This window comes from Chelon labrosus (assembly GCF_963514085.1).
Source record: "Chelon labrosus genome assembly, chromosome: 19".
Taxonomy (NCBI): Eukaryota; Metazoa; Chordata; class Actinopteri; order Mugiliformes; family Mugilidae; genus Chelon; species Chelon labrosus.
The window spans coordinates 21083575-21110609 of record NC_140352.1 but is presented as its reverse complement, the minus strand read 5'-3'; the positions used below and the strand labels follow the sequence as shown (position 1 = coordinate 21110609).

Below are 27035 nucleotides of genomic sequence, written 5' to 3'. Positions count from 1 at the left end.
TCCAATAAATAATCAATTATCTGTTGTTCTGTCCTCTCCCGATTAATCATTTGACAACCCTCAGCCTGATAAGGTGTCTATAAAGTAGTTCCAACTATCCTGCAGCAGGTGCAACAGTAACCCCGCTGTTCACACACGGAGGCTTCAGTATTAACGATCTAATAAGGTCATAAGCATCCTCCCAACCTATACAGTAATATATCAATCAGAGAAACCAAAGCAGTAAGTTTAACAGTTTAAACAAACTGGATCACTGGAACAATTTATACAGTGAATGGGTGTGGTCTTTATTTTTTATTTTTGTGACTGACAGAGCAAAGGGAGAAAACCAACGGATGTCATCAACGAACCGCAATTGCTATGACCTACTACATCTTGTGATGTAGGAAATCATTTTGCGAAACCATGTTGCACTGACTCACACCCATAATCTCTTTGTGTAGGTGGGGGGGGGGGGGGGGGGGGGGGAATTAATTACTTACCAGTACTATACTCCGGTTTACTTGTTTACAACTTTAACTTCTGACCAAAACAATGCTTACTCGTTTATCAGTCTGCAGTCAGTCATCACCAGTAATTTTAATGCTTTCTTTGGTAAAATATATTATCCTGGACGCAGAGATAAACCTCTGAGGGACCTGTTCGAACATCCTAGAACCAGATCAGATTCATGCTTTAATTCTGGTGATCAAATCTTCAATACTCACACATATTCAGGAGGAGAAGAGCTACTTTCAGTACGGCCTAAAGATCTGCGAAATAAAAGAAAGCACACATTCAACCAAAATACATGCTGATGTTGAGAAAGAGAGATTTATAATCGGATGGCTGCTGAGATTCGTGCTTTGGTAGAGACATTCTTAGGGATTGTTCTGATGCTATGGAGAAAAACTGGTTTGGACAGGAAGTGTTTACTGTTTGTATGGTAGTGAGATTGAAACAAGGCTTTATTAGAAAGACAGTCTGTTGAAGGCAAAAGGTTAAGGACTGTACAGCATGGCAGCCTGGACTGTTTGGACACTCTTCCTGTGCACAGTCCTGACAGGGCGAGGTGAGTGTTTACTCTGAGAATGCAAGCGTTGTAAAGAAAGAAATTACTCTGGGGCTTTTCGCCGTACAGAGCTAATGATTAAGACGTTCTACTCTTGAGGTAAATATCAATATGGAAGTCTTAAACTAGCGCAGCACAGTGGTGTGGTGTCGTTTGCATGTTCTCCCTGTATCTTAAGCCCGGCAGTCTTTAACTCTACTCCAGCTGCTAGGATAAGCTCCAGCCCCCCCGCAACCCTTGTTGGGGATTGTTGTCAGTTGGTTGCTTAGTGTTTGGCTCAGCTTTTTTTAAAGAGCTCATTGTTCGTTTGGTGAACTTGGAGACTGACCGTTTGTTCTTAACAATAAAGGTTCAATAAATAAACAATACACTAAAATGCCAAGATATTTCAGAGATATTTTAGAGTTTTGTATCTTCAAATGATGTAATAAGAACATTCAGTTACATGTACAGTCAGAGGATGAATTTACCACTCTAGTGACACCTTGTGGCTGTTACTGCACATGTCCGCTGCTCTGTTGATACTAAAGAAACGTTTTCTTCTCTTATTCTCACAGAAACAAAGGCTCAAGGTAAGCGCAGCCATATTTTATTTGATATGCTCCATGCAGTCGTGCAAACGCTCACACAACAGCATATTTTGAGTCGTCTCTGCAAATACCATGAACTGCCTGTGATCTGTCAGAGTGTGGAGCGGCACCTCTGAACACAAGAATAGTGGGCGGTGAGAACGCCACTGCCGGATCATGGCCCTGGCAGGTCAGCCTGCACTTAAGCTCTCACACCTGTGGAGGGACCCTCATCAGTGACCAGTGGGTGCTCACTGCAGCTCACTGCATCCGAGGGTAAGCCATCCTCACCAGCTCTGGGTTCCCTGTGTTTACATAACTCTTTCAGACTTCCTGATATATTTATTTACATAAAAAAAAAAAAAAGAAAAAGATCTGATAGTGAGTGAGCAGTGCTGCGTGACAAGCTCAGTTCCACACTATGAGAAAAAACAAAGCCTTATCAGTGAGAGATCAAGTCACACGTGGCCACGTGGCTAAAAAAAGGTCCAACTGTAATTTCACATTTAGCAACACATTAGGTCATGTTGGCCGACAGTACACCTATGTTAAAAATAAAGAAATAATAAAAGCAGCAGATAGGCCCCAACCCCCCGCGACCCTTCACAGGACAAGAGGTTACAGAAGATGGATGAATGAATGAATGAATTCAGTAGTCACACAACAAGATAACTCATCTTTCCAACCAACTGTATATCGCTGTGTGGTTAAAATCAGTCTCCACTGGACACTGGATTAAGAAATGTCACTCTAGCACGTGTTCTGTTTTAAAATCACGTTGTCAAACAGATAACACCAAGTAATACGAGCAGACACTGAAAAGATCAGAAACTGATCGTATCGGCACTGCTGTGTTTATGCTGCTTGCGTTGTTCAGACTGACGAAGCGGAAAATCTCCCACCTTCTTTTACAATACTGGTAAGATATTTGCAACACAGCACGTCCTTACTCCACAGTAGATAGGAAATTAAAAGACAGCAGTGGCGTGGGAGTACTTCCTTGTTGCTGAAATGTAAGTGTAAGGGCTGATTTGACCAAATAAGCACCATACTGCAAATGCTGTGGCTCTTTCGTCAGATCCTGTCGGGTTAGTTCCAAATTTTGCGCATGACACGTGACCCTTATGTGGACTAGAAAAAAAAAAAGAAGAAATAAATAAGTAATCCAATCTCAGGTCAAGTTCTCCATACTTCCAAAGAAACAGGAGTAAGAAACAGGAGGGAGAAGGCCTATACTATCAGACTAAAAGCCTTTGTTAGACACTCACAGCGGAGACAGACAGAGAATGCGGGGAAAGAGAGCAGCGTAATAATAGCTTTGAAACTTTCATGTCCAGCTGATCTATAATCAAGCCGAGTATACACAGCTATTTGCGCCTACATGGTGTGTGTCCTAACCACCAGGCTATCAGGCCAGACCTCAGTGCTGCTTTTCTTGCGCGTTTGCTTGGTTTCACTTGAGGAACTGAAATCTGCCAAAGGCCAGCTGTTTACTCCTGATAAAACTAAAGAGTTCATGCAAGCTAAGAATCAACAAAATAACGGTGGCTCGAACATAGCCCCTTCTTAAAAGACCCGGCCCTGATACAGATCAGCCACAACATTAAAACCACTGACAGGAGAAGTGAATACCATTGGCCATATTGTGACAATACAATCTTCTGCTGGGATACTTTTGGACCTGGCATTCATGTGGATGTTACTTAGGCATGTAGCACCCACCTAGACCAGACCAGGCACCCCCACCCCATAGCAATGACACTCCTTGATGGCAGCAGCCATCCCCAGCAGGATGCAACCTGACAACTCAAGGAACAACTCAAAAAAACATGAAGAACAGCACAAGGTGTTGACCTGGCCTCCAAATGCACTAGATCCCAAACTGATCAAGTATCTATGGGATGATCCACAGAGACCCCTCCCCTCAACCCATAGGATCCAAAGGCCCCCACTAACAACATTCTGTTGCCAGACACCACAGGACACACTCAGAAGGCCCATGTCCATTTTCTGATGAGTCACTGTTTTGGAGGCACAAGGGAGACCTACACAATATTAGGAATATGTTATGTCATAATGTTATGCCTGATTGGTGTATATGACCAATACCTTATTACTCTGCCTTGTTTAAACAAACACTTCTGCTGTTTGTTCACGATAGAGATATAGTCTACAAATGAAGCTCTTTTCATGTCACACCCTATTGAATTATATTTACTAACTGACTCAATGGAGTGGCTGAAGTTTAGCTGGACTGTAGTACTTGATGTCCTGCCAGACATCTTCTTTATGTAACACGCAGTGCACATGGGATCATTAATAGTCTGGAACTCAGTGTTCTCTGTCAGCAATTAATTTCTATCTTTCAGTGAACTGCGGAATAAATACCTTAAATAGCTTTTTCAGATTATATAGGAAATAAATGAAGGTGTAATGGATTATCCTGCTAAATGAGACAGTATTCTCCTTGCACTGGCTGATTTAATAAGTCTTTTTAAATATACTGTATGCAGATTTCCACCTAGTGCATGGACTCTCTACCTTGGAAGAGAGAGCCAGGCTGGCCCTAATGTCAATGAGGTGTCCCGCTCATTGTCCCAGATCATCGTGCATCCTAACTACAACAACACGCTGTACAACAACGACATTGCCCTCATGAAGCTCGCCACCCCCGTCACCTTCACCAACTACATCAGGCCTATCTGCCTGGCCAGTAACTCCAGCCAGTTCCACAACTCCTCTCTCTGCTGGGCCACGGGCTGGGGTAATATTGGGAAAGGCGGTGAGTATACTTTCGTGCAGCGTACTTAGTAGCAGAAGAAACAGTTGCACCAAACCCATATCAGTGTGTGAGCTTTTTTCGTGTTTTGTTGCTTATGTTTTAGTCTCTGACTTCAAGCTGTTAAATGTACACACTACAAGTTAGAGGTTTCACACATTCTTTTTTTGGTCAACATTCGATAGATTAGAAATGCCGCAAAGCTATTGCTTGGCTGGAAACACTCATGTCAGTCATTTCACCTTTATCAGCAACAGGCTGACAATGACAGTACAACAAAACAATAAAACAACATGCTGTGTTAATCATGTCACTCAGTTACTGTGCTAAGATGATGGGATTTTCAGCTGTGACGGTTTTGGGCTATTACTCAAAGTACTGGAAAATATGCATTTTCATCTGATTACGGTGGTAGGAAAGTTGCTTAACATTGACGTTAATATGTTGGCGTATTTCATCCTGGACCAAAGTATTAGAACATCAGTGATTAACAAAAGTGTCATAATTTGTGTTTGCAAGGCTGTTACTAAATAATACGTTACAAATCCTGAAACTGGATGACAACAGACTGATTTCATATGCTCTCCTCCTCAGTGGCCCTGCCAACTTCTCATCTGCTACAACAGGTTGAGGTTCCCGTTATTGGAAACAGGCAGTGCACTTGCAATTACAACCAAACGAATGCAGACATCACCGACAACATGATTTGTGCGGGACGGGAGAACAAAGGGTCATGTCAGGTGAATACAAGTTATATCTGAGGAAGCAGGACTAACGGTTTTCTCACTCGGCATTGTCAGATGGTTTGATTTAACAGGAAGTTAAAACAATAAGTTCGCTATTATTGAATATTTTACCAACATAATGAAAAAGATGACAATTTCCCCTCTTTCTGTGCAACACATCCGCTGCATCAGTTGACTGTTTGCGTTCTGTTTTACATCTTTTCAGGGGGACTCCGGCGGGCCTCTGCAGTGCAAACAAGGCTCATCTTGGATCCAGGCTGGCATTGTGAGCTTTGGAGTACCGTGTGCCTTGGCTGCTTTCCCTGAGGTCTATGCCCGGGTGTCTCAATATCAGACATGGATCACAGAGCAGGTGGCAGGGGCGAGTGTTGGCTTTGTGACGTTCGCATCCAATGGCACTGACCCAGACAGCAGCTTCACGTGTCGCACCACAGTCGCGCAAAATTCAACTGCACCTGTGAATGAACTTGCATCTGCTGTCATCTCAGTCACAGTGTTGCTGCATTACACTTTAGCTCCATAGTAATTACTTAGTTAGTTCTTGCACTTAGATTCCCTTTTTGAATCATTTTGCAACATATGTTTTTAATTAACAAACACTAGATTTTTCAGATAAACATATGGAGCCATTCATGTTACCATTTCAACCCCAATGAACTTAATATACTAACAACAACAAAACAAAATGTGATTTGCTCTTTTACTCATGGTCTTCTGATCTGCTTAAAACTAAAGGAAATGAATGAGTGTCAGTGGTTACTATTGGTAATAGTATCACCAATGAGTGATTCATTTATTGATACCCCATACAATCATGAAAGCCTCGGATTCTTTATATAGAAGTAATTTATTCTTATTTTTGACGTAGATAAACAACTACATTAAAGGAGTCATCCTGCTTGTGGTTTCTCTCATTTATTCGCTGCGTGACAGTAAAAATAGTCCTTATGACTAGTTTGTGTTTGGAAAAATTGTTGTGGGGACTGTGTTAAAAGATGGACAAACCCTCTGTTACGTCACATATACGTTTCTTCAAAAGGAGCTCAGTGCGGTGGCTACGCCTATCGCCATCAAATTCACCCCTCTGTCAGTCGAAGAGGTCAGGCCAATAATTATGTTGAAGCTTAAATACAGGGGTGTCAAACATACTGCACGCGGGCCAAACCCGGCCCAATCTGACCCGACGGATCAATTTGCAAAGTGCGAAAATTAGATAAAACATTAGCTCCAACTTTTCAATAACATTGGTACCTATTCCTAATTCGTCAGCTAAGGGTCGCGTTGTTTTAGTAAGAGTAGCGGACATAACACAACACTGAGACCCAAAACTAAACTGTCGATGGCAGCAATGGACCAAAATTGTACTTAAATGTTTCAGGTCGTTCACAAAATGTTTTGAAAAGGATAATTCATTAAATGTTAAAATGTTCATAATGTACTTTTTTGCTCCAAAACAAAGGGAAAAAACTGAGTTGGCATCGTTTATAGGTCATTATGCTGTTATGTTACTGGTCCGGCCTGCTTTAGGTCTGCATGTGGTCCCCGAACTAAAATAAATTTGACACCTCTGCTTTAATACAAGTTAAACAGTAAGTTGGCCTAAGATTCATCCCCTTACAGTTGGCATGTGTGGCAGGGCCAAACAGGGCAGTTTCACCTCCAGGAAAGGACACAGGTCCAAGGAAAATTCCATTGGGCCAGAGAACGTGTTCATTTAACATGATTTATCTGAAGAAAACCAACAAACAAAGGAGCATCAGTCAAAATGTCAACCATACAGAACTTATTACGGCTGATACAGAACTAACATCACTGTAAGGGGAACACATAAAAGAATACTGTAGGGCTGAGGCTTACCATGGCAGCAGAAAACGGAACAGGGGAAGGGGTCCACAACAAAAAAATCCATTACCAAAAAAAAAAAAAAAAAAAAAGAAAAATACAAAAACCCTGGTGGTGAAAATATAAACACACACAAAAAAAATAATATTCACAAAGCAAATAACTAAATTACTTTAATTATTAATACAAACTAAGGCAGAAATAACTAAGGAGTGGTTATAAAAAATATATATATGTGCAAACAAAACATGGGAGGTGGGCCCAGCCCTTAAGGCAGTCAACCAATCCGAGCCATCCCACAATAAAAACACCCGTACTGGTAGTCAAGGGGCAAAGGCAGACTTCTAGAGGCTGCAGTGACTAGCTGCACACTGCAAGCAAACACTGGTGTCACCAGTGCACTCATCACGCCAATAACGCACCCGAGAAGCAGCTGAGCAAATTACCCACACAAGTGAACAATGTAGGACGTTGGTGGTCGCACAATTCAGCCACGGCAAACCAACACCAGGCTGCAGCCACCACCACCGCAGGGCAGGAAGCCGTAGGATGGTGTATTTTTGGCTCATGTGACAGGCCAGCAGTTTTTATTCAAGTGACTCTTCTGTGTCCATGGCAAACGCTAAACACGAGGAAGTGAAATTTGAGGACAATCAACCAGCATGTGCATTTAACCATAGGCTTATTACACAAAACCTGAGTTGATCGATCCTTCAGTAACCAAAACACACGTGCCCATGGGATGAAAGAGCAGTACCCTCTTTGTCTTCTCTTGCAAACACTGTTGACACATCATCAGCGAAAACAAGGTCAGGTCTAGGTCAGGTTCACACACTGTAGGGTTTTTTGGAGCATCTTATTGCTCTCGAAACAGCGGTGCAGCTGTTGGGTCGCCTGCAGAAGCAGCTCCTCAGTCAGAGGCAGAAGTGGGGTATTCTTTCATGCATTGGTTAAATGTTTTGCAGACTGGGCCTGTCTGTGGGCAGATACTCGGTAGGTTTTGCTCGATTTCCCTTTCATTTTCTGTCATCACAGAGGCTTTTCACAGGCAACTCATGAACCCACTTTATGTGAGTGTTCACACAGACACTTCACATAGGCTCATTCTCGTTACGTTCACAAGAAGCACTTCCCCCTCTCTTGCATTTCGCAACCTCATAAGTGGGAATGTTTTGTATGTTCATGTCTTGTGATATGCTGTCAGAAATGGCAGAGCAGTGTATGGTAGCATATTGCACACTTTAGTCTGTTTCCTTCACAGTTTCATACGTCCGATAAAGATGTTGGGTTCCAAAACTGTTAGCCTCAGTGGTTGCTAAATAAAAGGCCAATAAAAGGTTGTATTTGATGAGCCTCTGGTAGTTAAGTCAGAACAAAGGATTACCAGCATAGCTTTGTATATTTATACTTTGTATAAATTGTCTTTTTTTTTATTATGCCATGACCGTGAGCCTCCGTCACCTTTGATGTAGCCTACCCAAGTCTTGAAATGCCAGTAAACCTTGAATCTTTGAACCCTTTAGGCAGCAACACTTGCATAGCCGCGGCGTTCTGCATTTAGCGATTTACAGCTCACATTGCCAACTGAACACCAAGTATTTTTTGACTGCAACTTCCCCCGTCATAATTGCAAGCTCTTGAATACTACTTGAAGGCACCTAACAACACCAGGAAATTGTGGAAGGAAGCTGTAGACTTCCACTTTCCTTTCATTGGACAAACATTTTGATGACCACGACCTGTCACTGGTGCTACGCAGGGTTGTGCAGCCACTACGAATCATTCAGTGTTTTAGGACTAAGAATACACTTCCACTTCACCTACAGAAGGAACTGTTTACTTTCGATCTACACATGTCTAAGGAAATGGAGAAGAGGATGTTCAAATATAGTCTGTCTCTGTGTAGCCTCCAGATGTCTTTTACAAAAATTAATTTTTTTTTGTGCAAGTGTGTTAAATAAATAATAAATAATAATAAATATGTATAAACTTTCCTGTCAGTCAATAGTCAAGAGTTAACAAGCATATAAGATGATGTTTTTTTAAAAAAATAGAAAAATGCTCAACCCTTCATCAAGTTCTTTTTTCCCTTTTTTTGGGTAACGTCAGTTCTGTCAGAATGCTAGGCATCTGTGGCCCAAGGTTCTCATTGTTGGTTTAGTTTCAAATAATTCCGTGTAATGAGAAGCAAAGAGCAAAGCAAAACCAAAAAGGAAGTGAAGCTAAATGTTAGGGTAAATTCTTTATTCCAAGGAACCAGTGTAAATGATACACTGCGCTTGATGGAAGCAGACCAAGGAAAAGAGTACAAGTTGTGTAAAAACAGCACGAGAATTTTCACCTGAAAAAAAGGTGTTCAAAAGTAAAAGGTAAGGGAATGGAGGCAGAACATTTGTCAGAATCTCCTATCTGCAGCAACAACCCAAAGCAAAGGTTTTTCTTTTCTTTTTCTTTTGCTCGAGATGCCATGAAAGTGCTACTGTTACTGTTGCTCTGGTTAAAAGTGAAGAGAAAATTTCGTAGGCAGCTCCTTAGAGGGCGTGCCTTTTTTTTTTCCATGATGTAATAATGGTGGGAAGGAGGTGGAAAGGGCGTCTCTGCTTAATAAGCATGATTAGCCACAAACAGGGACTCGCCACCAGCAGCGCTGCTTCCAGCGGAAACGTATTTTCCCTGGCAGGCCAGGTTGTTAGCCTATAAGAGGTGAAAAGAAGAATATTACTGAATGCACACAGAGCAACAATCCAAACAGTACTCTCATATTACCGTACTAATTTCACTTGTACACATACCAGAGCTCTCTTGATGAACTCCTCCTGACATGCCTTTCCATTCTCCTTCTTTCCACCCCAAGCTTTCAGGGCGGAAGCCTGCAGGGCACGGCCATATGAGAAGGTCAGGGCCCAGGGCCTGTGCAGTGGGCACTGGTTCATGGCGTTCAGGTTGACGGAGGCCTCCTCCTCACTCTGGCCACCAGACAGGAAGGTGATGCCTGCCCATGAGAAACATCAGCCTTTAGCAACAAACTACTCGAGACATCACAGTTCAGTGTCAGACAATAACAAAAAAAACAAACATGCAAATGTGTGCATGTCAACAAAACTGGATGTGCATCCAGCATACCTGGGACTGCAGGGGGCACGGTGCGGCGCAGGGCAGTAACAGTTGACATGGCGATCTCCTGGTTACTGTACTTGTGTGAGCAGGAGTGTCCAGCGGTAACCATGTTGGGTTTGAGCAGGGTGCCCTCCAGGTAGACGTGGTGGTCGGAGAGTGCCTTGTAGACGGCAGCCAGAACCTTCTCAGTAACGTACTGACAGCGCTTCAGGTCGTGGTCACCGTCAGGGAGAATCTCAGGCTCAACAATGGGGACGATGCCGTGCTGAGGAAGAGAGGGACAAAAGGAGACAAATGGACTGTGTCAAAAGTGAGTTTACAATAGGAAAGACAGAAATATTGCTGTGGGCATATTATGTATACAGTATGTTGTGCCTTAGCTTTTTAACTCAACACATGGACTTTGAAAATCTGAACATCATAGAAGTTCTTCTGTCTAGTCCATATTGTTGTGCCATCTGTTCTTTTTTGCCCTGAAGTGCAGAATAAATAACTAAAAATGTTCTGCTCATGATGCTCTCATGTCGCACAAAAGATTAAAAAGGACGAAGGCAACTGTTCATTGATCTATTTTGTCTGGGAGCTTGTAAAATTGTGGGGAATTCACACTAATTTCCCAATCCTCTGTGTCTTACCATCTGGCAGATGCTGGCATAGCGAGCCAGGACATTGGCATTCTCAAAAATGGCCAGTCTTGAGGGAGTGGTGGGGGTGATCTTCAGAACACAACGCCACTTGGCGAAGTCAGCACCATCCTTCTTGTACTGGGCACAGCGCTCATACAGTCCATCAAGACCTGCCAAGAGGGAGGGGATACACTAGCAAAGTCAGCCTACATACTGATGCATGGTTGCAATTGTGGCCAAATCTGCGCTGTGCTCACCCTGGGTAGTTGTCTCGCCGTTGGTTCCGGCTAGGGGGACAACACCTTTGTCGACCTTGATGCCCACCACCATGCCTCTTTCTTTGAGGTACTGTGGGAAGGTCTTGCCATTGTCAGCCTTCTGGTACATGGTCTCATGGAAGAGGATGACACCGCCAATGCAAGGTTTGATGCGTTCGTCAGCGGTGAAGAGGAGCTGGCGGTACAGCCTCCTGTTCTCCTCAGTGTTCTCAGCATTGATGCTCTGGAAGCGCTTGGCGACACTGCCTGGAGATCAGAAGAAAGCTGCTCATGGACTGCATTTTTTCATCATAAATACACATGCCAGCGTCATTAAACTGGTTCAAGTATTGTTTTGCTTATTCAGAAGAGTCTTCTCTCTCCCAATAACTAATAATTCTTTTAAACCATATAAAGTCACTTCATCTTATCGAAATCTTTTACCAGTGGACTCATCTGCGGCAAGGATTCCCTTGCCGGGAGCAACGATCTTCAGAGCAATGTCACTGAGCTCCTTCTTCTGCTCAGGAGTGAGGAAGGGGTATGCGTGAGGCATCCTGACTCTAAATAAATAAGGAGGAAGAGGAAGTTAGAGATTAGAGATTAGGTGTGAGATTTTGCAATATTTTGGTTGCCTATAGGACAGACATGGAGCTTAAATCTTCTCTGGCTTTCAAGGGGAAAAGTTCAGCTGCGTTGCAAAGGCGCAGTGCACTGTTGTGGTAAGGTCTATGTACATGGGAAACTGCTTGATGAAAAGAAGACAAACCTCTTTTAAATTGAGTGAAGGAAGTGGTGCAAAAAAGTCACCGAGAACATGGTTTAAAGCCTTCCTGTCTGCATCTGATTGGTCTACAAAATAGACTAGCAGGTGCCACGGCTGTGTTACTGCAGTTGTTGAAGCCTCTGACTTGAAGCTATAACTGTGGCCGGGGTTTATGTGTTGGTGTTACATGGTATTTCCTCCTCTTCTCCGCCCTCCATGTATCTGACCACTCAGGCATGTGTGCGACATATTCCATTTTCTAACCTCTTATGCCTGACCTTTCCGCTCCCCTTTACTGCCCCCTTCCCTCGCCATTCCTCTTCCCCGGTCTTCTATCACCCCCTCTGACTCTCCCCCTTGCACATGCCTCCACTATCAATAGGTTGGACTAAATATACACAGTGTGAGAGAGCACCGTAGCCGGGCAAGAATGCATTACGTAAGAGCGCAGTGCAGTATCAGACACCACTGTTCGGGGAGATTACTCATCAAGCAGACTGGTTAAATAAAACAAAAAGAGGGAACTGAGGTACAACGAGTTGGCACTGACAAGTCATATTATGGAAACTTCGTATAACTATTAAAAGAGTGTAGCGACAGACTGTGATGCACGGAAGATGTGCTAAACTGCTCAGTCACGGCAGTTCATGTGTAAATTACGTGGAAAAAGTGTAATGCAGACAGAAAGTGGACTAGAGTGCAAGAGAAGCAATGCATTACTGAAAGCTGAGAAGATATTTCGGTGCACAAGATCTAACCCAAAGTCACATTTAACCTGCTGAGCTGATGCTTTGTTAGCCTGAGCTACTTTTATCTAACTTCAGCCAGTCGCAGTGACCACAGAGGTGTTAATGGTGTAAAAACAAGCGACGTATTATCTAGTCTGTGGTTATGGTCATGCAGCTCATGTCACATATAAACAAAATAATTAGCAGGTAGTTCATAAATCCAATCAAAGCTTATCTCTTAGCAGTTCAATTTTCTTTTCTTTTACCTTTGAGGTTGGAAGGAGAGCTGAGAGAAGAGCGAGAGAGAGAGAGGGAGGGAGAAGTTCCGGCCTTCGTCTGCGACGGCCCTCTAGCCCGCTGGCCCTTGTATTTATCCTCCCATTGTGACCCCTCACATTTCAACTGCCCAGCTATAAAAAGAACAGGGCGCAACCAGAGATGGCTGGTGACATTCAGCAGGGCTGGAGCTGGAGTAACATGGTAGGTAGCAGCCAGTGAAAGGGCAAAGAGTGTTTCAGTGAATGGCACAAAATGCAACAGGGTGAGGGACAGTTAGGGCGGCTGGTACAGCGTAACGATGGGCACAACTGTTCTATAAGGTATGGTGAAAATAAATGTGCACGTGGGTAGATCATATGATCCAGGGCACACGGGCAAATTGGCCTGATGTCAGTGTTTGCTACTGTACATCCTCCTCAAACTTTGTTTTAAATTTGCTGTCTCAACTAAGAAGAGCATCTCACCCCCCAGAGGTCATTTTAAAGGGTGTGTATGGGGGAGGACCTTGTGCACGCACCGATAGAACATACTCCCCCCCGACACGCGCACACACACACAGAGGCTTGGAGAGCATGTGACAACATTGCTAACCTGCCCTTAGAAATCCATACCAGACACAGCGACACAGTGCACTGATCCTTGACCTTTTCGCGACCTTTCTCGATCGTCTTTGCCTGGATGGAAGGGGTCAACCAGCAAGCCTGCAAAAGGTCACATGTGGATTGAGTCAGGGCGATCAACACATTTCATCCTCTTAAATTCCTCACTCAATAAAAGTACAAAACGGACGCGGTGATAGTGGCACGTTGCTAGTGAACAATATCAGGAAAAGAGGTTGACTTCCTGGCAGTGGCTGTGGGTGAAGTGAGTCAGCGCAGAGTTGTGACTGTGAGACAAAAAAAGGGTCTTACTGGTTCGTCATTTAGCGGTCAGACCGAAATTATTAATATTTTCAAATATCAGCAAGTTATTGGACAACTCTTAATTATGTAACTGGCATTGGAATAGACATTACAAGGGAAGTCAAGCAGAAAAGGAGAAACAGATCTTTATAAGTTACTGTTTCAAGAGAAGGAGGATGTTTGAGTCATGGAATGGTGACAGGGACAGTTGATCAACTCATATGTCAAATTCACCAGAATTTGACTGGTCTTGGAAGAAGGCAAGAGCCAACCAACAGTCCCGCAGAACAAAATCAAGTTCAATTAAATTTTATTTATATAGTATCAATAACAAGCTGCAGAGATATGTCAAAAAGTATATAGTACAACTTTATTCTGAACAAGGCTTTATGCTGCAGCCGTATCTACAGTTTAAAGTGATATTTAAAAAAAAAAGTGAGAGAATGAAAAGTCTGTATGACATGTAATAAGACCACATCCACATCTTGTCTTATCTTGTTTCCCCTTTTTCAGCCAATCATGTTACAGCTGCCAACAAGAGTCAAAGTTAGGTACATGACTTTATTTCTTATTTCTTTAGTTTAGATCATTACTTAAGTCCTTAAGTAACAATACCAACGCTGTGTGCAGCCAAGGGTCAACAGAGCCTGTTCTTTAGGCCTATCAAACAGAAAGTGTTTGTCGGTGTGGTAACCCCTCCTACATCAGAGTTCCTCTAACGGAGTGCCTTGGTTTGGGGCTGTTATCTTGTGATTGTCGCATTTTGCTTTCAACATCTCCCTCTTTGGGGCTCAGCAGCAGAGGCAGTTGCTTCCCACATTTTTCAAACGTACTCGTTTGGGCTCAGATTTTTAGCTTTTCTTTCATGGGACTAACACAATGGGCTGGGTAATTGCTGCTGCACTGTTCTTGTCTGGTAAGTTTGTGCATTCAGATTTTGTCTTGCATCATATTTGCCAACGGTTTCAATATGACCTTTTTATTTTATTTGATTGCCTTACAGGCAGCTGTAAGTTTTAGGCAGTTTTGTGCCCATTGCATGCAAACAAATGCAACATTTATTATTGACAACAATTATTTGCGGAATATGAAATAGATGTGGCTAGAAAAACATTTTGAGATTAATATATATGCGTTTTGTTTTGACTCAGAGAGGATCTGAGTCAAAGCATCTGCCTGAATATAGGACCAGCTGTAAAGATTCACGCTTTAAATGAAGAACAAAAAACTTTATTGCTCAGTCCTTGAGGTTTTTTTTAATTTGAGTGAAAATGTGTTCCACAAGGAGCCACTGTGTGGCACTGACACCTCAACTAAAGACTTCATCTGTCATGCTGGATGTAAATTATTATCCTTTCACTTCATTATATACTGCTGCTTTTCTTGTGTGGTATTAAAGTAGTGTTAAAGGCTTTGCACACTGCAGTCCACACACATTCTCTTCATCTGTTTCAATGATGCCATTTCTGTAGCCACCTTGGTTGGGGTTTCTGTCGCTGGTGTCTTAATTCACTTTCCGGTTGAAGCAAAAAAGGCTATAATAACATAACTGGGGCAGTGCCGGTGATGAGAGGAAAAAGCAGAACGAGAGGGTATGTCATTGTGAAGAAATATTTATTCTTGATTTATTTCATATTATTTCTTGCAAAGTCCACAGCAGCAGAACTCTCACATGATGTCACTGTTGGACACTTTGAAATCGATTAAGAGGTGACAAAAAACAGCCCCCTGCTATATATCCATAAGATGACACTCAAATTGGTGGCAATGAGTGCATGTTCTTCAGAAGGCTAATTTTAGAAAATGTCGTGCATTGCCCAAAAAAGGAAAGCCTGAGCATCAAAAAATGATGAGGAAATCCCACACAAAGGCCAGTAGAGAAGAGAGACTTCCTATTTTAAGCGTCGGAAGATATTGTTGCTTTTCTCTTAAGTTAATATAGATTTTAAACAGTGTTGCTTCTGCTTTTTACAAATTGGGGGGGAATATTTAGAGGTTAACAATAACTGCAGGCTTCACAATGAGTTCTTGAACATGAAAAGAATTGGAACATTTCTGACTTTGGTGCTCCCTAGTGGTTTGCTAATAACACACAGTGGGCAGACCACACTTCACAGTGTTACGCCCTAGAAACAGACTGAATCTGATAAACGGTTCTCTCTTCTGATTCCCTCAGTGTTAAAAGCTGCTCTTTGTTTCAATATTGATCCCGCGGCTTGGAAGACCGTGACCAACCCTGCTGCAGGTTTTGGCTACCAGCTGGTGCAAAGTTCATCAAAGTAAGTCAGATTATGGATTGTGGATTTTATGCAAGATGCAAACTTGGATTTCTTTTATATGTGTGCCACATTTTAATGAGAGAAATATTTGGTTTTATTAATTACACCGCCCTCACCAGACTGACTGTTTTTTTTTGTTTTTTTTACTCTTTAGTCGTTTGCTTGTCAGTGCCCCACTTGACCAGTATTCACCAAAAGGAAGGGGGAAAATATTTAGCTGCGACATCAACAGGGAAAGCATTATTGAGTCATATGCAGGTAGGCAACGTTTTATTTCTAGACGTCTTGACTGGAGAAATCCATTCTTCTTCTCTGGTGCTGCATCATTTAGATTAAACACGCCGGAATATTGTCTTTGTTCGTGCCCGACTTCTTTGATTGACAAAGGAAGGTGTTTTGCTGTTGTTGCTATCAGAAACCTCTTTAAATCTCTGTTTGAATTGTTTCCTTACAGTGCCGAATCTGGTGAACATGTCTCTTGGTTTGACAATGAAAACCAACCCCACCACACGGAGCACACTGGTGAGTGGGTGAAATGCAGAGGTTTGTGCTCCTTCAGAATCTATTTTTTCTTTACTACTAATCAGGAGTGGTCTCTTTTCAGGCATGTGGTCCGACCATTCCTAAGGACTGTACAAGTATCACCATGTACAATGGTCGGTGCTTTAAGGTTCCAAATTTTCAAGCACCCATACCTCGCTCTGATGAAGGTAACAGTATACTGAGTTCAACTTACCTATTTTAAAGACTGGGTTTGATGTCATCCTCATGTCAGTGCATTCTCACTCACACAGTTGTAGCACTTTTCCTGAGTGATTATCCTGTGATTCATTTCCCTTGTATGAACGGATAGCTTCAAATGCAGAGTTCAGGAACATTTAACAAAAAAATTAATAATATAAATGCTGATTATTTGCTCACAGGGATAAGAGTAAACTCTTACATATGTTGTCATGGGCTGAAATGCTTTGCCGTTGAAAGCAACAGAAGAAGTTTCACTAAGAATTCAAATCAAAATGCTCATTAGTCTTATATTCCAAACATGTTTTGATGTTATATAGGCTCAACCTCCAAGAAGACAGCTGCAGAATACTACCACCTAAAGCAAGAGAGTTTGATTGTAATTAACAAAACGAGAATTGGATATTTTAAAAGGCACAACAAGTAAATCCAATTATTGAAATAATTGAATCTCTTGATCAGTAGGTACTTTGAGAGTTGACAGTGTACCAGTGTCATTTGTTAAAAAGCCCAGAATCTGGGGGTTGCTTGATACCATACGGAAAAATGTTCAAAGGATTCTGAGTTTAATTATGCTCACTGGTCGACAGAGTGCCGGTCGACAGAAGTTGCTTTTCTCCTGGATGGTTCAGGCAGCGTGTATAGGTCAGATTTCCAAACCATGAAGATTTTTGTTAAAAATCTGGTCCAGTCATCTCTGCAGGGAAACACACAGGTAAGAGGACTGTGGTCCCAGAGACATAAAATAATTACACAGTTTGAAAATAATACATGTTTAATGATTTTGTTTCTTCTTTCAGTTTTCTGTTTCCCAGTTCTCTACGGATCCCGAAATCCATTATTACTTTGATGATTTTTTCTCATCTGGATCATGGGAGAATAACATTGACCAGATAAGACAATTAGGGGGAGGAACCTACACAGCAGAGGCCATCACTTATGTTGTGTATGTGCTATTATTCTGCCATTACATGGCTAAAACACGACATGACACCTTCATCATGCTGACTTCCTGTCCAGACATTTTTTTTAACATGATAAACTTAATCACATTAAGCACTGCGTGGACTTTATTTCTGACTAATGCAACTGCTTTCAAAAGAGGCACTGTATAAATTAAAATTTTACTTGACTGAGACAGCCTCAACATAAACTGGATGTAAAAACTGTCAGTTGGACAGTTGTGCTTTAAATCTCAAATATCACTGAATAAGTCATCCAAGGAATAACACTAAAAATAACCTTTATATAGTTGCATTCAAATAAGATTTTCTCATTTGGCAGCAACAAAGTTTTCATCCCAGGAAGAGGTTCCAAACCAAACACGAAGAAGGTCTTGATCGTCATTACTGATGGAGAATCTCAAGACAATCTTGACTTAAATGCTGCAGTACGTTTAGCTGATGGAAAAGGCATTGTTCGCTTTGCTATTGGGGTAAGTAATTCAGTTAATTCTGATACCTTTATTACACTTCTTTCAGTTCAGAGATTGCACTGTCACATAATGTTATTGATAAAGGGCTTGATTTAAAGGGTCGGTTAAAAATATCTCCTGCCCTGTATATCTGAAGCATTTCTTCTTACATAAATGAACACACAAATTACTGATGGAAAACTAGAATTTTGGATCGAACTGCAACAGCTTGTTTACAAAAAATAAAAAAATAGAAAATCACATTCAAATATCAAAAAGACATATTGCAAAAGCTATATAAACCTTGGATCTAGGTTTGGGTTCACTGATAGCTTGTGTGTTGAAGACCTTCTCTGCAGTCTCAGTTTATGGATTGTGTTTTAATAAGTAAATACGTATAACATCTCAAACATGTTGTTTCAATATCCCTAGGTGGGGCGTGCATTTACAAAATTGAGGGCAAAACAGGAACTGGAAACCATTGCATCTTCTCCCCCAAACGATTATGTGTTTCAAGTGAACGGCTTTGACGCACTTGAAAAAATAAGACAGACCTTGCAGAACAGAATCTTCTCCATTGAAGGTACTAATGTAAACTAATCTTCAGATCTTTGCTGTTGAAATGACTGTACATGTTCTATCATTGACCATTGCTACATCAAGCCATAATGACTGATTGTTGTATTGAGTCTGCCTTTTAAGTGCTGTTTTGGTTTGCTGTTACAGGATCTCAAAGCAGCGGCGAGTCTCTGAAAATGGAAATGTCTCAAGAGGGATTCAGTGCAGCTTTTGTGCAAGGGGTAATTAAAATCACAGGAAAATGACTGGACAGTCACCAGACTGGAGGTCTTTGTGTCATCTGGGTGATAAGCATGAGGAGACTTACTGTATTTTAAAACTGTCTCATATCATATAGACTAAGATACATTTTGGCCTCATAGTTTTACAGATTGTGTCGTGGTGGAAATGTTAAAATACAGTGTGGGTGTTATCTGGTTAATCCTAACCTAGACTATAATCAGGTGGCATTATGTTATTGGGTTGGCCATCTGAACCATAGACTGCATAGAAATATGGACAACGCGTCCCCACTTCCTTGCATTGGCTAAATTGATGCAATTTTCCTGGGGATACGGGCGATGTCTGAGCAATACGGTCCGACAGTGGAGCCACACGGAGCCCCTTTTTCTATGACCAGTCCACATTTCCGCCAGACTCGCATTTTAGTTTAATTAATACTAGTTCGGTTTATAAGCTCTAGACTACCTCCACCAGTTACAAGGACATATTGGATTATACACTGTACTTATTATCATTATTTTCTTTCCAATTCCCACGTGGTTGGCATGACATCTTTTAGTCATCATATATCAAATCATGGATGGGGTGGAGCTTATGACCTACACTGCGGCCAGCCACCAGGGGGAGCTCTGCTTGCTTTGGCTTCACTTTTGAGGAGCTGTTCCGTTGTCCATCAGTCTATGGTCCGAACAGAATGTCTTCATTTCAAGGCCCATTCTTGTGAATATCTCATGATATGACATGATAATAGCAATAAAACTCGTTTATAATTATTACGCATTTCTTTACTCATTACTAATATATTATATAAATCTTACAAACAGTAGGTAGACTAGCTTCTTTAGTCATACAGCTGAGAGGTGGCTATTATTTTTTTTTTCTCATATATTATGCAAAACACTTTTGACTCTTCACTCATCTGTCTACATTGCAGGGAATCCTGTCGGCAGTTGTCGGTGCAAACCAGTGGAGGGGAGGATACATAAGATACACAAATACGGGCCAGAGGATTTCATCATATGAGCCTATGTTTATAGAGCCTGACAGTTACGTTGGTAAGAATATTCCGGTAACAATAAACTAACACATACTGTACATACAGTACATCATCATGTACAGTGCATGTACTGCATGTGCGTGCAAACAGAATGTTGACAGCAACACATTGATCAGTTTAGAAAATTGACTGAAAAATGGCGCAATAAGGAGTTGAATATACAAAAATGCTTTATATTAAGTTACTAGTGAGTAAGTTAATATATCTTACAGTATATGATTCAGAGTACAGAAATCATCATGGATATACAAATGTATTCAGGGAAGAAAAATATCAAATATTCAATCTTGCTCCTGGTTCCTGATGTTGATTAGAGTGACACCTGAAACATATAAACATATGTCTACAATGGCTAAACTTGGATATTGTAACTGATGACCTTACTTGACTGTTAAATTCTAGGTTATTCTATGGCAGTTGCTAAAAGTGGAACGGGCTCAGTGACAATTGTTGGTGCTCCAAGATTTCAGCACAGAGGAATTGTGTTGGTTGTTGATGAAAGCATGGTACATAATGTAAAGATTGATCCATTGCCACTCCAGGTATGTATTTACATCTGAGCTAATCAGTCTTGAAAGACAACATTATCAGAATTGTGCTTTATTATGCTGTTTGCACGGTTTCAGCAAACTGGTGAATATTTTGGGGCAGAGGTTTGTGCCATGAGCGTGAGTTACCCACCCAGCCAGTATGCTGACCTCGTCCTCATATCTGCCCCAATGCATAAGGAAACCAACAGAGAAGGAAGAGTTTATGTTTGCCGGTTAATTAATTTGGTAAATGACATTATTTTTTTCTAATGACACAATTCATCTATTTTTCTACTTTTTAATGACCATGAAACTTTCACTCTCATCCTTATGCTTTCACCAGAAAGTGGAGTGTCGCTTTGACTCTCCATTAATATTAAAAGGGGCTGAAGTTGGCAAAGGAAGGTTTGGGTCTTCTCTTGCTGTGCTGCCTGATTTAAACGCAGACAGGCTCAGCGATTTGGCAGTTGGAGCACCTTTGGAGAATGATGGCCAAGGCAGCATCTACATATTCCATGGCGAAAGAAAACCAAGTATCAATCCCACTTACTCACAGGTGAGCAACATTAGAGAATTCTCAAAGGACAATAAAACACATTCACCATGTAGGGTCTCGTGTTTGCCACTGCATTCAAAGTCTGTATAATCTGATTATTTCATATTTACACAGAGAATAATTGGCTCCGAAGTCAAGTCGGGACTGAAGTATTTCGGCATGTCGATCAGTCAGTTGTCTTTTGACCAGAGCGGAGACGGACTGCCGGACTTAGCGGTGGGATCAAAGGGCGCAGTTGTCTTACTCAGGTACGTCAAAGGTACTCTAATCAAGCACTGTTATTGTCAATGGTAACTATACCACTTGTGATCACGTTTAACCTTAATGTACACCATTGACTGTACATTAAAAAAAAAAGTGGATGTAACCACCAAGTCTTGAAAGTGAAGTCAATGCAAAAGTATGTGGAATATGATATGATTGATGGTCACCAAGTCCTGGATCCAAAAATATCTCGTCGACTTCTCTAGTGAAATACTAGGGCAATAATTGTAGTCCATATTATTATGTCATTAGCCAAATTCACTTCAGTCTGTCATGTCTGATCCATCCCTTACTCCTCCCTAGCTCCTCTCTTGCATCCAAATATGATCATATCTAGCCGTCAATGTGGCAGCATCTATAATTTACAAAGCTCATGATGTATTGTTTTTGTTTTTTAAGTGTCCTTTGTAATATGTGAAGAGCAAAGGAAATGTTGGCCAGTTGTGACATCTAGGCCAGTTGTTTGGTGTTCAGCTGGATTATTAATCACAAAGTCAAAGCTGTTTCATATGTATTTTCTCACCATTTCCAGATCAAGACCCATCGTAACGGTTGTAGCTACGGTGTCATTCAACCCGAGCATAATCCCTACTGATAATGACTGCTCAGTACCACTGAAGAACACAGCTAAAATCTGCTTTACCATGACCCCTGAACCTCCAGCAAATACAGGTTCCTCATTCTTCTCACATTTTGTCAATCACAAAGCCACTGTCCATCCATTTGAACTTTGGTATTTTTGTTCAGTGTTCTATTTATATGTAACTCTGATCTATTCCAGCTCGAGCAGCAATTAATTACACTTTCACCCTGGATGCCACTCGCAATGCCCCAAAGAATCGAGCTTACATCACTGAGAAACAACGAGATGTGACCGGGACCGTTACTGTTGACTTAAATATAAGACAAATGTGCAATGACGTGAAATTCTTGATTCAGGTAAAACCTGCTAAAATCAGGAATCCATGATATAACCAACAGTTTAGATTATTCATTTTGTTAGAGTCCTCTAACACTGAATCCATATAACCCTCACAACCTTGACGAATACTGCTTCATAATAGTGTCCTCTTCTTGCAGCCGTGTGCGGAAGATGTTGTCAATGAACTCAGTAATGAGCTCAGATTCACCTTTGATGGTTTACCATCTTCTGCAGCGCTCAAACCAAGTCTCGCGCAGCAGGCCAAAACTACAGCCATTCATCCGGTGAGTCACTTTTAAAGGCACAAAACTTAGTGTTTATGAAGTTAAGAAAAACATCTCCGCATTTGCCACTACTTTTTTTGCATTAATTTAATTGTTGCTACCTTACTGACCATTTCACATGTTATTATTTGGAGAGCTCTGCAGTCCTATGCCATGTCCAGGAATCATCACAAACTTTAATTTCATTTACTCTTTCTGGAAAAATACAATTAACACCACACACTCTTCCACAGCTACGATATGAGATCAACTGTGGCACTGACAACCAATGTGTGGATGACTTGAAAGTGGATTTCAACTTTACCAGGTTAGCACACACTACAACAGAATCTTCACTTGCATGCATCATGGGAAGTCCCCCAGCAACCTAAGCCTGTAGAAGCATGATACCTGAGGCATATGGTACTATCAGGACTTTAAGAGACAATGGAGTTTGGCCTTCAATGGCCTTGTATGTAAGGAGACAGAGCCAAAGAAGAGAAGCTAGAATTTGAGAAAAATTATACCTTGCTAATTCCCATCAAAGTTCTTGCAGCAGCATTTTGGATAACCTTTTTTGAGAGCTATTTAGACAAAGTAACAATTATTATTTACAGTACTTCAGCCTAGACGTAACACAGGCATGAACATTTTTTTTTAGCATCACTTTGAAATGGGATGTTCCCAGCTTTGACAATGTTGAAAAGGTTTTTGTGCAAATTAAAGGACACGGCCTGGTCAAAAGCAACCCCAAAATTCCTCACAGTACAAGAGGTCAAGGTATTACCATACTAATGAATCCTAAACATTTATTATTATAAAATGAATCTCTGGGTTCCTGTGATCGAAATAAAATGACATCAGTTTTACCTGAGTTTAGACATCTAAGCCTTTATGTCTTCCAGACACACTCGGAGCCTGGTGGATTTGTTTAACTTGGTTTCATAGATAAATACAATTGAGTGTCATGTGCATAACGGAAATTTATGCAGTGTTTCCTAAAAATATTTCTCAAAGAAAACAATTTGAAAAGCATTGGTCCTAGCAGTGTGTGTAACTCTATGACTTTTGTATAAGTGGACAAATTTCAATCTATCTGACAAATAAGGTTCAAACCAGTTTAAAGGCAGTACATTTAATCCCCTTCAATACAATATTTTAGACTGTGATCAGTTGTGTAGAATGCTAAGCTGTAGTTTCAATCTTGTCCCTCCTCGTATTCAGATCCTCAGTGGTTAAAGTGGGCATTGATGAGCTTTTGGATGTCACAGTGTCAGTGGAGAACAGAGGAGAAAACTCCTACAGCAGTCGCGTTATTCTCACATACCCAGCCGGGCTCTCTTACAGGAAGTTCACAGTTCTGCAGGTAAGGCATCAGGAGCATATCTTTTTCACATTGTCTCTAATCAGATGTTCTTCCAAGCCACACGCCAAGTGCTGTTTGTTTTTTGTTTTGTTTTTTTAATAAAGGGAAGAATCGAGTGTAACTCCTTGGACACTGAAGATGTTTTATTGCGAGGAAATACAGATTGTACCATCAACAAGCCCATTTTGAAGAGCAACTCTAAGGTTTGTTTGTTGTACAGAAGTTGCTAAGCCAAGAGAGGAGGCGGTTTGTTTCACCATATCACTTTTTAGGCTGTCTTCATCGTCTCCTATGGGATTGGAACCACCAGTGAACTTGACAGGAAGCTCTTTGTCACAGCAAACGCCACCAGGTAATATTTACTTTTTACTTATGCAGTTGTCATATTAAATGAATAATACTTTAATATAATGAATCACAAATTAAATAATTCCTCTTCTCCCTGTTAGTGGGAATCAGGCGCACGCCATTTCGAATGATCTCTACAAAATGAAAGAGATTGCTGTGAAGTACAGTATCTTTGTTACAATTGAAAGGTTTGTCATGTTTTAGTTGAAACATATATATGTATATATTAACAAAGTGGTCATTTTAAATTAGATTATCTAATATGTTTAAAATGTTTATTTAGCTCCCTCAGCTACAACAATTTCACTTATGGAAAGAGTGATTTACAGAAACCAGTCCAGCAATCAATCAAGGTAAAGTATTATTCAAATTATTCTGTTGGTACTATTTATTAAGTTTATTGCTTTTATTTAGACTTGACTTAAAGCTTGGTCTTTTCACAGGTTACAAATGTAAACAGGGTGCTGAATTTCACAGTGGCGATCAGGGTCCCAGTAAAGCTTGGTGACAAAGACATTTGGGTGGATTCAAATAGTCTGCAGGTATTACATGCTGAAACATTAAACGATGGATGGATGTGACAAAATGAGGACCACACCTTGGTCTCTGTTAAACTGACGTGAACCGGCTACATTTCAGATTCCAAACTGTCAAAGAGGTCAAGATGAACAACCTGCTGTCCGAGACTTTGTTGCTCAGATACAGAAAACAAAGTCAGTGGTGAGTTCACTGATACAATTTACCTGCTGAAATTGATCTAGCTATAGATATTTAGAAAATCGCATTACTCTGCATGGAAACTTTATTTGTATTCAGTGTTTTCTAACCTCCTGCAGGACTGCTCTGTAGCCAGGTGTGCAGTGTTCAAGTGCAATAGGTTCATGGGGAGAGGGGAGGAAGCGAAATACGTCATCTCCGCCAACGTTAGCTCACAGTGGATCCAGCAGGTAATTTGTGTGTGTTTCACATTAAGTGCTACACTGTGTCACGCAATATTTCGTTCATGCAACATTTATTTATTTATTTTTTTAATTCTCAGATTGGACTTGAATCTGCTAAATTCCTCCTGACCACCACGGCCAGCTTGGAGTATGACACGGACCAGTACATCTTCATTTCAACGGGATCTAATAACGACCCCCCTGTTCGGAAGGTGATGCCAGATTTAATTCCACTCACATCATATTTGAGGCATTAAAGAGCTTGACACTGATCCACATTCTGTCCCATCACCTCTAAGATTGAGGCAGAGATAGAAGTGTATCCTGAACCAGATTTCACCAAAGAGATTGTCGGAGGATCGCTGGGAGGGCTGCTTTTCCTTGCTTTACTCACCGCAGGCCTGTATAAGGTAAGACACTGTACACATACTATTTGAACTGACTGGGCATTACAGAAAAATTCAGCCAGTAAAAATGAATATGTGCAATGGCTTTACATTATTAAATATTTATTCCATAGTTCTCCTCTCATCTGGTTTAGTATTAATTTATTTATGCAACTCTAATGCACAATTGACATTTGTTTGTCTATCTTTTTTTTTTTGTCCCCTTTGTACTTTAAGGCTGGATTTTTCAAGAGTAAATACAATCAAATGATCAATGACAGTGCGGAAGGAGGGGAGGGTCCTGGGGCCGATGAAGGTGGAGCCTCACCAGAATAGAATGCATAAAATCAGACACCAGCTATTTTCATATGTCCATATGTATTTTATATGCAAGCTTGTTGTGGAGAGACATTCCTCAAGGCATAAACTGATGAGGGCCGCCTCTAGAAATCTGTATGTTTTAACGTGTTTAAGTATGTTTAGAATGTAAATATATTAATATTTGACTGTGCTGTCAGATAGCCCTCTATGCCGGGAAATAGAATGATATTGATAAAAACCGTCATTTTTCCTCCCACAACATGGAATTTCTGCATCTAAGTCAATTTTTCCTCTATTTTCATTCGATTCATTAAACTAAAAAACTATTTTTGGCTTCATCAGAATTCACTCCTTCATTTGGGGGTCAGAGGCGCATAAAAGGGTCACAGCATGAATCAAAGAAATCAATGTGAATGTCTTCATTAATACTGAGCAGTTCTACATTTCGGTACTATAAAATGAGTCTACTGAAACACTCTGAGCAGGAAGTCATCAATCAGCTGCATCAGTAGCACACACTGGTTCATTGATAGGGTCACGATCAAGAAAGGTTTAGAATCGCTTTGAGTTCGAATCAAATGGTGGACTGTCAACGTAGGGGCTATTATGCGTCTGGTGGGTGATTATGAACACGGCCCAGATTATTACCACGTGACACAATGCGGCTGGAGTTTCAGATTAACATTTTAAACTTCACTTTTGTAATCCACAGTTTGAAGTGAGTAGCTCATTAAGGCTCTGACCAATGAAACATATCTGTATGTATATTTTTGCAAATATTGTGTGTTAATTGTGTAGTATTCAAAATGTCTGTACAGTATGATCTGTTTCATCAAATAATGTACTGTAAAACCTTTGAACAACATGCTTAAAAACTGCGTACTACAAAAAAAATATATATATATTGCTTTTTTATTGTGAACTGGTGTAAGAATTCTGAATTGAAATAAAAAGACATTTGTTTTATCATTCATCTGTATTTATAATATATGTATATATATCAACAACCGTTTACCTTTTTTTTGTCAACAAGAGATATAACTAATTATATGAGTTTTGTAGAAAGACAACATAGGCAAAACAGTGACTGGAAACAACAAATAATTTAAGAACTTTCCTTCAGTGAACTGGATTCAGTAAAAAGTGCCCTCATATAACAATAAAATACTCTTTATTGTTATAAA

At 40.8% G+C, this 27035-nt stretch overlaps 3 protein-coding genes across 3 annotated transcripts; 2 read left to right on the top strand and 1 right to left on the bottom strand.

Annotated features, from left to right (window-relative positions):
* The first annotated feature begins 951 nt into the window (after positions 1 to 951).
* Positions 952 to 6439, top strand: LOC311504851 (chymotrypsin-like protease CTRL-1). Its single transcript, XM_084568183.1, has 6 exons — positions 952 to 1051; positions 1609 to 1623; positions 1737 to 1896; positions 4134 to 4402; positions 4994 to 5139; positions 5351 to 6439. The coding sequence occupies exons 1-6, from the start codon at positions 997 to 999 to the stop codon at positions 5666 to 5668; spliced, it is 963 nt and encodes a 320-aa protein (XP_084424309.1). The 5' UTR covers positions 952 to 996; the 3' UTR covers positions 5669 to 6439.
* A 2775-nt stretch (positions 6440 to 9214) lies between these two features.
* aldoab (aldolase a, fructose-bisphosphate, b) lies at positions 9215 to 12893 on the bottom strand. The gene is made up of 7 exons (XM_084567161.1): positions 12748 to 12893; positions 11432 to 11550; positions 10988 to 11254; positions 10740 to 10900; positions 10111 to 10369; positions 9780 to 9979; positions 9215 to 9681 (listed from the first exon to the last, which is right to left on the bottom strand). Exons 2-7 carry the CDS (start codon positions 11541 to 11543, stop codon positions 9589 to 9591), a joined length of 1092 nt encoding a protein of 363 aa, XP_084423287.1. The 5' UTR covers positions 11544 to 11550; positions 12748 to 12893; the 3' UTR covers positions 9215 to 9588.
* A 990-nt stretch (positions 12894 to 13883) lies between these two features.
* On the top strand, positions 13884 to 26989 carry LOC311504622 (integrin alpha-M-like). Its single transcript, XM_084567822.1, has 30 exons — positions 13884 to 14578; positions 15839 to 15941; positions 16096 to 16199; positions 16396 to 16463; positions 16546 to 16651; positions 17273 to 17397; positions 17483 to 17628; positions 17967 to 18117; positions 18529 to 18679; positions 18823 to 18896; positions 19832 to 19952; positions 20357 to 20496; positions 20581 to 20730; positions 20828 to 21040; positions 21155 to 21288; positions 21837 to 21976; positions 22086 to 22243; positions 22385 to 22510; positions 22744 to 22817; positions 23714 to 23855; positions 23960 to 24058; positions 24128 to 24207; positions 24305 to 24391; positions 24487 to 24556; positions 24647 to 24745; positions 24843 to 24923; positions 25040 to 25150; positions 25243 to 25356; positions 25444 to 25554; positions 25768 to 26989. The coding sequence occupies exons 1-30, from the start codon at positions 14542 to 14544 to the stop codon at positions 25864 to 25866; spliced, it is 3414 nt and encodes a 1137-aa protein (XP_084423948.1). The 5' UTR covers positions 13884 to 14541; the 3' UTR covers positions 25867 to 26989.
* Positions 26990 to 27035: the final 46 nt, after the last annotated feature.